General features: G+C 55.1%; 1 protein-coding gene across 2 annotated transcripts; it reads right to left on the bottom strand.

Moving 5' to 3' along the window:
- Positions 1-2,475: 2,475 nt before the first annotated feature.
- On the bottom strand, positions 2,476-5,356 carry TMEM140 (transmembrane protein 140). 2 transcript variants are annotated; one of them, XM_038184936.2, is made up of 3 exons: positions 5,002-5,356; positions 4,781-4,896; positions 2,476-4,038 (listed from the first exon to the last, which is right to left on the bottom strand). In XM_038184936.2, the coding sequence occupies exons 1-3, from the start codon at positions 5,010-5,012 to the stop codon at positions 3,437-3,439; spliced, it is 729 nt and encodes a 242-aa protein (XP_038040864.2). In that variant the 5' UTR covers positions 5,013-5,356; the 3' UTR covers positions 2,476-3,436. The 2 variants fall into 2 exon arrangements, with proteins under 2 accessions (XP_038040864.2, XP_038040868.2); XM_038184940.2 differs by having other exon boundaries at positions 2,476-4,035; positions 5,002-5,352.
- Positions 5,357-10,968: the final 5,612 nt, after the last annotated feature.

The raw sequence follows: 10,968 nt of genomic DNA, 5'->3' as shown, positions 1-10,968 counted from the left end.
ACAATGATTTTGATGGACTTTGCTACAGTAGAAACAGGAATGGCAAGGTTTACCTAAACCTTACTGCAGGGTCCTGGTAGGTGTGTAAATCCAGTCACGCATTTCCAAATTACCCACTAGAGTGGGTACTCACCCTACTCCCTTGTTGGTGTTTGCCTGCAGATGAGCTTGTTCCTCAAAGCAGTACCCTGAGAGGTATCTGAGCAGAGGGGGAGATGGAGGGTGCTGCATGCTGCTGTCCCTGGAGAGCCCACAGGGTTCTCTGCATGAGGCTACTATTTATAGGACCACGAGACGACTGCCTCTTACTATTTCCATCCTGGCTAGGGTTTGGACAAGGCAATTTTGGTATTTCTCCCCAACCCTGCCATTCTGGTGCTTTCCACAACGTACAGCTCTGCTACTCCACACACGGGGCTGCTCTCCAGGCTCTTCTCTGCTCTTTTTCTTCCTCCCCTGCCTGTACCCCCTTCCCAGGGGGGCTTTATGTTTGGGCTGGGAGCAGCCATGGGAACCTTAACAGCCTGTCCAAGCAGGAACCCATGTCCCTCAGTTGGAAAAGGAAGGCATTAGAGCTTCTCTTTCAGTAACAGGCATTCCCCTACTAGAAATTAGCGTTGTTCACCTCATCCCTTTTTCAATCCAACTCCCGCTAAGCTCTTTTGGTGAACTTTCCCTGAAAAAAAAAACACCTTGCTCCCCCTTTGTGCCGTGAGGGCGCCTCGCCCACGCCGGCTGCCGCCGCTTGAGGCAGCGCTGACGAGCCCCGGGCAGCGCCTCACAAAATGGCGGCGGGCGCGGGGCGGCGGCGGCTGCTGCCCGCCTGGATGGGGGCGGCAGGGGGCGAGGAGAAGGGGGCGGCCGCGGGGGCTCCCCCCAGGGCCGGGCGGCGGCGGGGGAGGCGGCCGCGAGCGGCGGCGGAGCCCGGGGACGCCGCGGTGTTCTGCATGAACGAGGCCGAGCTGGTGGACGTGGCCCTGGGCGTGCTGGCCGAGGGGAGCCCGCGGGCGGCCCCTCGTGGGGAGGCGGCGCGGCCCCGGGCGGGGCTGGGCACGGCCCGGGCTGGCTGCGCTTCCTTCGGGCAGGGTCTGGAGAGGGAGCGAGCGGAGGAGGAGGCCGGCAGCGGGAGCGACGAGGAGCAGGAGCCGCAGCCAGCGCCCAGCAGCAGCCCGGGGAGCGCAGCCGGCGTGGGGACGGGCGGGGACCGCAGCCCCGTTCCCTCGTCCCCCGGCGGTGGCGGCGCGGAGGGGACGCGGCGGGAGGACCCGGAGGATGCGCTGAGATACGTGCGGGAGATCTTCTTCACCTGACCGCGCTGCTGCTCCGCCACGGGGCCACAGGGGCTGTAATGGGGGTGGTGTCTGACGGGATGCACGGGCAGGGCATAATCTTGACGCAGCTGCCTGTGGGGGGCCCAAAAGTTGTAGGGTTCCTGGGTGGTCATGGCCTGAGTTACTGCACTGCGTGGGTTGAGCAAAGCCCCAAGGATGGTGATGTAGCTGGAGCATGAGCTCATCGTGGCATCCAGCTTTATATTTAATTGGTTTGAAAGGACTGGGCGCAGGTCATAAGAAAAGGCATAAAAGAAGGAGACGTACTCAGTGTGGATTTGAACTCACCACAAGCTGGGCTGTGGTCTGACAGCTCACCCAGCAGCAGCGACACCGTGATGCTCACTGATGGGGTGGACAAGGCTCACCTGGCACAGCTTGAGCATTGTAGAGACACTACAGAGAAAACCAGTACCGTGGGATGGCACATGGGATGTGGGGGAGAGTGATAACTCATGCACTCGTGTTATTTGGAGTAAAGCCTCGAGGAATCAATTAATTGTAAATACTTATCTAGCTTTGATAGAGAAGAACTAAATAAATTGTTCTATTTTTCTTACCTGTTTGTACTTGATTTACGTTTCCTGTGAGTGATGGGTCAGTCCTGGAATCCAAAAGAAACCCTGGAAGCCCCTTTAGTGGTGCATCACACCCTGCCTGCAGTACTGAGGATGGCAGGCGGAGAGCCTGAGGCTGGGCCAAGCTGCCTTACCGGTGGTCTCACTGTGGAGCTGGTAGGAAGCCCATGAAGACCACGGGGAAGGAAGGGGACACATTTCTCCCAGTGTGTGCTGGGTTCTGTGGGATTTGGCTCCAGGTGAGGGTATGTTTGTTTCTGTTTGGCATCTCAGAGCATGGCCACATTAAAGGAGACACTTGGGTTTCTGCAAGGGAGTGTGGTTCCTTGATGGCTGCAGTGAGTCCTGGAAATTGTCCCTATCGATCCTGGCACTGACTTGGCCTCAGGCCTTGGGCAGGCTTCCATCGGCTGGGGAACATGGGTGGGGGCAGGCTATCGGGGCAGGGAGCATCCTGAGTGGGCTGACCCTGCGGTAGCGTGTGTGGGGGCCTGGGAAGGGATGGGGATGGCTTGGTGTCCTCTTCCTGTTCTGAAGGCAAGGAAACAGACCACATGAGGACCAGGCAGGTGTTAGAGCTTTTTTATTGAAGATCACTCAAACCAGCATCTCCAGCTACACTCCCCCCAGGCCCTCCAGCAGAAGTGGCATCCCCTCGTGTCCCTACAGGGGACAATGGGAAGCAGGTGCTTCCTTGGGGAGGTTACAGACACAGCACAGAGCCAGCGCTGGCTGTGGTGGCTCTGCTGGGGCACTACACCCTGACTGGGGGCTGCTTTGGTCCTGCTCCTTGCCACTTGTGTGGGGCATGTGTTGGACCAAGAGCTGAGCTGGCTCTGCTAACAGCTTCCCTCACACAGCACTAGCCTCTCCTGGAGTCTGTCAATTGTTGATGGACTCAGCCCTGTAATATCAATGGGTACAAACCTGGGGCTCTGCACCTGAAAGAGTCTTCAGGAAGCCCTCCTCATTAGGGCTGTGTTCAGCACTCAGCAAGTGGTTAGTCTGCTCTTCCAGGTGCTCTGCTACTGCTGGGGTTGGATGTGGGACACTTCACCCTTGCGAGCTACGGCAGCATCACCCCAGACATTGTTCCAGCAGATGAAATGCAGGCGCTCCTGCTGAGCAAAGTATTTCCAGTGCACTCCTGGGGAGGCCGCTGCTGTGACAGCAGTGTGAAGCCACAGCTCCTTAGTCATGATTGCCTCAAAGACATGCTCAGTTCCACCAGGAGGTGGAGAAGGGTATCTCTTCAGGCAGCTCCAATAAAATAAGCCTGCTTGATTCTCTGGCTGCCTGTACTCAGAAGGATTTACTTAGATATGTCCAGAAGGATGTGTGCTCCATCTGCAGGTTCCAGTCTGTCCCTTTCACTGTCCTCCAGGTCAGGTTGGACTAGAGCACTTGGACTAAGGATTAGTTTTTCTGCCAGTGATTAAAGCTGTAGTATGTTTACTGTTTTAATCAGGTTATCAAGAGCTTTTGCATCTTCTTTGCTTTCAAATCTTAATGGGCAATAAAAAGGCTTCAACATGGTTGCGTGTTCTTGACCCAGCTGAGGTACATAGTGACAGTGAAAATCTGGAGTAGTAGCAGAGCCTGAGTCGCAACCAGTGCCAGAAAGCCCCCGGTGAAATCAGAGGGTTGAATCCACTGTGAGGTTTGGAGGAGAAACACACCCAGGCCTCCAGACAGGATTATCATCTTGATGATGAGCATGATGAGGATCGCTTTCCAGCCCTTTGCCTCCTCTGTGCACTTCACATTTGCAACAAAAATGGGGTAGAAGATGCAGAAGACCAGGCAGGTGTAGACACAAACCCTGGCAAGTACTATTCCCAGCATGCTGATGCCCATCACCTGCAGATCATTGTGCTCCAGGCACTGCAGCTCCCCAGCTGTCTCGTTCCACAGGCAGAAGTTGTAAAAGCCAATGCGTTTGTAAGGGAGGTCGACTAGGTTCCCAGCTTCCCACAGCAGTGCGTAGAGCATCAAGGCCAAGGCCCCGGCAGCCTCGAGGAGGATCAGTGCACAGAGCAGGTGCCCTGTGCACCTCAGCTGCAGCAGGCCCATCACAGTGCCCACACGCTCTCTTGATACCATGGTGGGGGCTGCCGTGAGGATTCCTGCTGCAAAACATGAGGGGGGACCCCTTGGTTAGTGCATGTTGTGGTACCCTTCCAAGGTGTACTCCGAGCCCTTGCACAGAGAGCAGAAGCATCTCAGTCCTGCTTCCCCTGTGTGGGCTGAGAGGGCTCATTTGTGGTCATGGCAAAAGTGGCTTAATCATGCTCTACGCATGGGCCAGCACTGAGAGGACAGGGGACGAAGACTGCTGTGGTTCCCCAAGCCCTACATGCAACCTGTGTACCATGACCTCACGTTCAAGATAAGAATCTGTCAGGGAACTGCAGTGATGGCAGGGGAGTGAAACACTGCTGTCTGGTAAAGAGGGGGTTAAGGGCTACTCTGGGAAAATGCTTTGTGTTCAGTCCTGGTCAGGCAAGGACATTCATCGATCTTTGGACATCTGAGCAAAACGCAGGCATGAAAGGGTCTGAAGTGCAGCTCTACCCGCTCCCCCCTCCGCCTCTCAGGGCCCTGGGACACCTGGTGCCATCGGTGCCCCATGTTCCCACATGCCCCTGAGGACCCTGCATCCCCTTACAGTTCTGGGCATCACAGGGCTGGTCGCCCCCACCCCGCTCCCTGCTGAGGCTGGCAGACATGGTGTTCCTCTGCCCTGGTTGCCTGAGGACCTACGCCCTGCATGGGCAGGTAGTTATGACACTACCAAGGGGCACCCCGGGCCTGCCCGCATCTGCTTGCCCTCCACTGGGGCCCTGGGAGATGGGTGCCATACAGACAGACCTGCAGTCGCTGTCCTCCCCGCTCCTCTTGCTGGTAGTTTGGTAAATTTGCCGACCTGCTCCGCTCTCCGAATCGTGGGCTGTCCCCAGAGCCCTCCTGCGAGCTTCTGCTTCACACTGAAAAACAGAGGAGTGTCATCAGCAAGGAGCATCGCTGGCACCACAGCCCTGGGCATCTGGGACTGCACAGGAGCACAAACATGGGGCAAGGAGCGCAGAGACCTTGGCTTCATGCTGTGTCCGACTCAAGGCTCTGCAAGTCACCCCTTTCTTGTTTTTGCCAAGCATTATCTCCTATGAATCATTTACTAGCTTCTCTCAAGAAGTTCACAATGTTGGTCCTGCTATCCCCTCTCCGCTATCCATTACCCAACAGCGTGTCATCCCGGTGTCCCCAGCCAACCTTCATGCACTATGCTGCCTGTGTTCCCACCCCACAGCCACTTGTGGGTTTGGTACAGCCTCCATGAGTTTTCAGAGCACCTTGGAAGAACCTCACCCAATCAATGTCTGGCTATGCTGCTGGTGACCTGAGACCCTTCAGCACTCCCCTCCTACCCTCCTGCCTACACACTTGGGAGCAGGGCACCCATATTTAATGTGCACAGGGATAAAGCTTCTCTGTCCCAGACTTCTCCCCCAGTCATAGCCAAGAGGAACACATACACAACGAGCAGTGTGCCACAGGATCCAGACACAGATCTGTCCCCTTCCTTGGGTCAACACCTCACTTCTTCTTGTAGCCTCCCTTGGAGCTCTTCACAACAGGCTTCTGGAGAGGCTGGAAGGCCATGTGGAGGATGCCCATTGCTCTGAACCTACTATGAAGACACAATCAATCAGGAAAACATCATCACTCAGGCCTAGACCTTGCTGCAGAAAAAGACCTTTTGATTTCAGCAGGTTGGGGGTGGACAAGAGGTGAGGAGGGGACATCACCAGGGCTGCTGACCTAAACTGACCAAAGGGATATTCCATGCCTTGCGATGTCACACTCAGCAACAAAAGCGGTGAAAAGGGGAGGGAGGTCTTATTATGAAATTGTCTGTCCACCCAAACAACTGCTATGTGTAGTGAGGCCCTGCTTCCTGGGATGTGGCTGAACATCGCTCATTGATGGGAAACAGAGAGTCATTTCTTTTCTCTTTCTCTGTGCTTCCATGCAGCCTTTACTTGTTTTTCTCTCCTCTTCCATTTCCCTTTAATTAAACTATCCTTATCTCAACCCGTGTTGTTTTTTTTCTTTCCCCCTCTTCCTCTAAGAATGGGTAGTAAGAGAGCGGTTGTGGGGGAGTTCAGCTGCCCAGCAAGGCAAAACCACCACAGTCCTTTTTGGTGCCCAATTTGAGGCTCAAGGAATTTGGGATAAGGATGATAACTGAGAGAAGTAATGGGCAAAACATGGACAGGGTGTTGTTTATGAATATAACAGTTGTGAAGGGTTTAAGAAAGTAATAATTGTGAGGAATATGTTTCATAGTCATGTGGTAAAAGGATGAGGGGTGGAGTGTATGTAAATTGTCCACTTTCTCAGTGTTGTGATGGTGTAATGTTTATTTTGGTGTGGTGAATTCTTTTTCTTTCTGATGTAAGTGAAATTTGTGAAGACCGTGTTGAGTTGTGAAGTAAGAGTATGCTGTGATTATGCTTAAACATGCTTTCACAAAGGTGAGGGGTGGAATGAAGTGGGTGTACATGGCCAGGTTTTAGTAGCAGGGGGCTGCAGGGGTGGCCTCTGTGAGAAGAATCCAATAGCTGCCCCATGCTGCCGGCTCTAGCCTGCTCCACATGGACCTGCTGCTGGCCAGAACTAAGCCAATAAGTGATGTTGGTTGTGCCTCTGTGAGAGCAGATTTAAGAAACAGGAAGAAAAACAAACAAACAAACAAACAACAACAACAACAAAACACCACAACCTGCTGTGCAACTGCAGCTGGGAGAGAGGAGTGAGAAGCAGCCCTGCAGACACCATGTGAGTTCAGCAGGAGGGCAGGAGGTGCTCCAGGCAGGCAGCAGCAGTTCCCCTGCAGCTTGTGGAGAGGCCCCCGGTGGAGCAGGCTGTCCCCCTGCAGCCCATGGATCCCACACGGAGCAGATCCCCACGCTGCAGCCCCTCCATGGGTGGAGGAGCCCCCGGTGGAGCAGGTGGATGTGGCCTGGAGGAGGCTGCGGCCCATGGAGAGCCCCCACAAGAGCAGGCCCCGGGCTGGAGCTGCAGCCCGTGGAGAGGAGCCCATGCAGGAGCAGGGGGTCTGGGGGGGGCTGCCACCCGTGGGGGACCCGTGCTGGAGCAGTTTGCCCATGGGGGATGGACCCCGTGGTACCGAGCCGTGTGGGAGCAGTGCTTGAAGAGCTGCTGCCTGTGGGCAGACCCCACAGGCTCAATTGGGGAAGGACGGCATCCTGTGGGAGGGACCCCATGGGGAGCATGGGCAGAGAGGGACTGCGAGGGAGTGGTGGGGACAAAGTGTCAGGGACTGACCGCAGCCCCCATTCCCTGTTTCCCTGCACTGCTCAGGGGGAGAAGGCAGAATATGGTGGATGGATGGAAGGTGTTTTTAGTTTTTCTTTGTCTCTCACTTCTCTGGCTTCTTAGTAATAGGTAATAAATTTCTCTAATCTCCCTACGCTGTGTCTGTTTTGCCTGTGATGAGAACTGTTGAGCGATCTCCCTGTCCTTATCTCAACCCTTGAGCCCTTTTCACCTATTTTCTTCCCCCTCCCTTTGAGGAGGGGGAGTGAGAGAGTAGTTGTGGTGGAGCTCAGAGGCCCACCTGAGTAAAACCACCACAGCCTTGCTCCCAGCAACTCCTTCTCTTTGCCCGTCTTTACAGCGCTGTCCTGCAGCCAGGCATTGCTGCTCTTCCTCCCCTGTCCCCGTGAGGACTCACACCCTGCACCATGCTCCCTGTCACCCTGCCTCATGGCCTTCAGAGGGAGTCCAAGCTGTGCTGTGCGGTTGCTCTGCGTTAGCTGCCAGCTCCCCACATCTGGCACAGCTCGGAGCTGGGGGCTGTAAAGGGCTCCTGGCGCCTGCTGGCCCGCTGCCCCTTGCTGTCCTGTTTCCCTAGGTGGGTTTCCTAAGGCAGACATGCTTACAGAAACAGTCTTTCTGTTTAACCACCTCACGTTGCCTTCTATTTGCCACTACCCCCCCAAAGAAAAACATATCAGGAATTAAAAGTTGTCCTACTTGCACATGTTTACCAGAGAGGGAAGCAGAATTGAATGCCTGACAGGACCATGGAAATGTATTACAGAGGTGGAGGAGAGACACCTGCGGTGCCCATGGTGCTATGTGATCCCCGCAGGTATGAGGCCCCAGGGAACCCCAACCAAACAGGCACCTGCCCTCTCCTTGGATACTCACGTCCATTAGGACCCCATCTTTCCCCAGCAACACACCCCCCTTCACTCTTTGTGTTGGCAGAATTGTAGGCAGATTTTCCATCTGGCCTCTTGCTGCCCTGCTCTGCCCAGCCCATAAATCTGCATGTCCTGGTGTGACCGTGACGGTGTCAGAAAACTGCCTGGTGCCAGTGCCCGATGCCAGCTGGGGCAGAGGGCACACGGCTGGCCTGGAGGGGACGTGTGGCCTGGCTGTGAAAGCCAAGACCTGGTGCCCCACCACCAGCACAGCCGCAGCCACGGTATTGGTGAGCCCTGCCTCTTGGCCCCAGTCGGCTTGGAGGCAGCCCAGCTGAGCAGCAGGGATAAACAGGAAAGAGCTGTCACTCGCATCCAGCTGGGGCCTATCCCAGCCATCTGCAGCCCCTCTGCCTCTAAGGAGACTCCCGTGCCTTTTGGACAGGAGAGCTTGCAGTTCTAACACAAAGGTGCAAGAGAAAGCAACCCAAGCGTGGTGCAGCCAGCCCCAGCCTGGCCTCGTTGCCCTTGCTCCCAGCTGGGCGTTGCTGGGAGTACTGGGCTTTACCAAGATGAGCTCTGTGCCTCAGCCTCTGGGCAGAGAGGGGCTCCGTGTTCACGGCTCAGGAGCTCCTGGGGGTGTCTGTGTACAACACGGGGCTCGTGGGGACCCTTCTGTGCTATCAGGACGGCACACAAGTTCCCTCTCCCAAATCACAGGCAGGTAAGCACCTTCCACCCAGAAAGCTGCTGGCTGAATGCCCAGGCAAAGGTAGCGGGGCGGAGAGGGCAAGGCATGTAGCTCTGGCCAGGATCTGGCTTCAGGGCTGGGGACAAGCTCTGATCATCCCTGCGCAGAGATAAACAGCTCTGTGGAGCCCTAAAGAGAGATCAGCAGTGCCCCCAAGCTGGGGAAGGACCTTCTCCCTCCTAGACGTTTGCACCCGGGGGTAACCCTTCTACCCCTGGCAGCTCCCCCCATCGCCAGTGGCATTAAAGAGGTGGGGGCACAGCTGGAGGATACTTACGGGCTACCCATCGGGGTGCGGAGCTGAAACAAGCTGGAGAGCAGATCCCCTCTGCAGCTGCTGCCAGGTCCTGTGCTGGCTGGGCTCTGACACTGTCAGCACAAAGCGAGCGCAGCCCTTGTTATCGTCCTGAGCTGCTGCTCTGCTTTCTGTTTCGCTTTTGAGGGCCATGGGATCCTGGTGCTGTGCTCCTCCCTGATATTGCGTAATCTAAATTTAAGCAGGAAAACAATCTGAGCTCAGCTGGGTGCAGAGCTGCACTTTCTTTTTCTGACTCTGCCAACAACTATAATATAGCTGGTGGGGCTAAGCTTGCCCAGGGAAGCTGTGCTGTTAGAGAGCCTTGGGCAACCGTGGGGGCTGAGAGGAGTTTATTGTGTTGTGGCATGTCTGTAGAGGTGACCATCCTGGTGCTGTTGTCAGTCCCGCAGCACTGGCAGAGTTCAGTGACCATTTTGTCCTTCCTGCTCTTTAAACACTCTTCCCTTCCCGCAGCTTCCCAGATCCAGCTCCCCTTTGCCTGCAGAAGTGCCTGTGTGGGCACACTGCAGGAGAAGTGGCAAGCTGCGTGCTGCCAAGGGAAACCACTGAAACCTGTGCCCACCACATCCTGCCTGCAGAGGACAAGCAGCCCTGGCTGTACCAGCACAGACAAGCAAGAGTGAGTGCAAGGGCATGTTTGCATGTGTGTGCTCCCAGCCCATGGTCCATTAAGCCCCAGGGACCCCTTCTTTCTTGGCAAGTGCCAACAAAGCAGCCTTGCTTAAACAGCTGCAGTAAAAGCGAGTTTTCAGGCATGAGTTCAGCCCCAGCCACCCCCCTCTTCTCAGCCTGGAAAACATACAACAAGACTGGAGTGTGACCCGTTGGCTTCAAACACTGCTGCTAGCTCTTTGGCAAGAGTATGTCCCTTCCCAGGAATGGGACAAAAAGGAAATCGACAAATCCACCCTTGTGTGATGGAAGCAGCAAAACTCTCTTTCCTTTATTCCTCCTGGCCAGGCCCAGAACCATTTGTCCTGATGTACAGTCAGTCTTAGAGGTGGGTCTGTTAGGAGAGATGTATAGGAGGTGATATGTGTGGGAAACCTGGCCACGAAGCTGTTCACAGAATCCTTCCCAGCAATTCTACTTTTAGGTGAGGTCTGGAAACCTCCTGATGATATACATGCTGTGAGCCTATAATATTACATATACAGCTCTGCCTACATGCAGTGCTATGGCACTTGCATCCTAGAGGACAGTGTAAGTGAAAGGAAATAAGGGAAGAAACCCTACAAGAAGCTCAGTGGATAGAGCCACTAGGCAGATGGCACTGGGGAGATGCATCTGTATCTGGCCTCTGTGTGTGGAGTAATTTTAGTAATTGAGATTGCTAAATTTAGTATTGAGAAGGAGATCTGGATTGGGGTGGTTCGGATGGCTTGGGGAAGGGGTTATGGTGAGCGAAATGTAGCAAATAAACTCCAGCAGGCCACCGCTGCTGAGCTGACTGTGTTCAATGGCCCAGACACAAAAGGAAGCTTTGGGTCTGAACATGGCCATTATCTAACATTTTGTTTGCTAGCTGGGGAATTGAGGAAGGGGCAGAGACCACTGAAGCGAGACCTCTGCTCCAGTGAGGACACATGCACTGCTGGAGGTACGCTTGTGCTCTCAAGCAGGGCGGTCACACCACTTGGCCTCATGCCACTTTTCAGCCATTCAGGAAGGAAAACGGCGAATGGTTTGGGTCCGGAGGCCAGACAGCTCTTTTGCTGACCTCAACACCCGCAGGGAGGTTGCTGCTTTGCTG

The sequence above is a fragment of the Anas platyrhynchos genome, chromosome 1 (genome assembly GCF_047663525.1).
Source record: "Anas platyrhynchos isolate ZD024472 breed Pekin duck chromosome 1, IASCAAS_PekinDuck_T2T, whole genome shotgun sequence".
NCBI lineage: Eukaryota > Metazoa > Chordata > Aves > Anseriformes > Anatidae > Anas > Anas platyrhynchos.
This window is presented reverse-complemented; position numbering and strand designations above follow the sequence as displayed.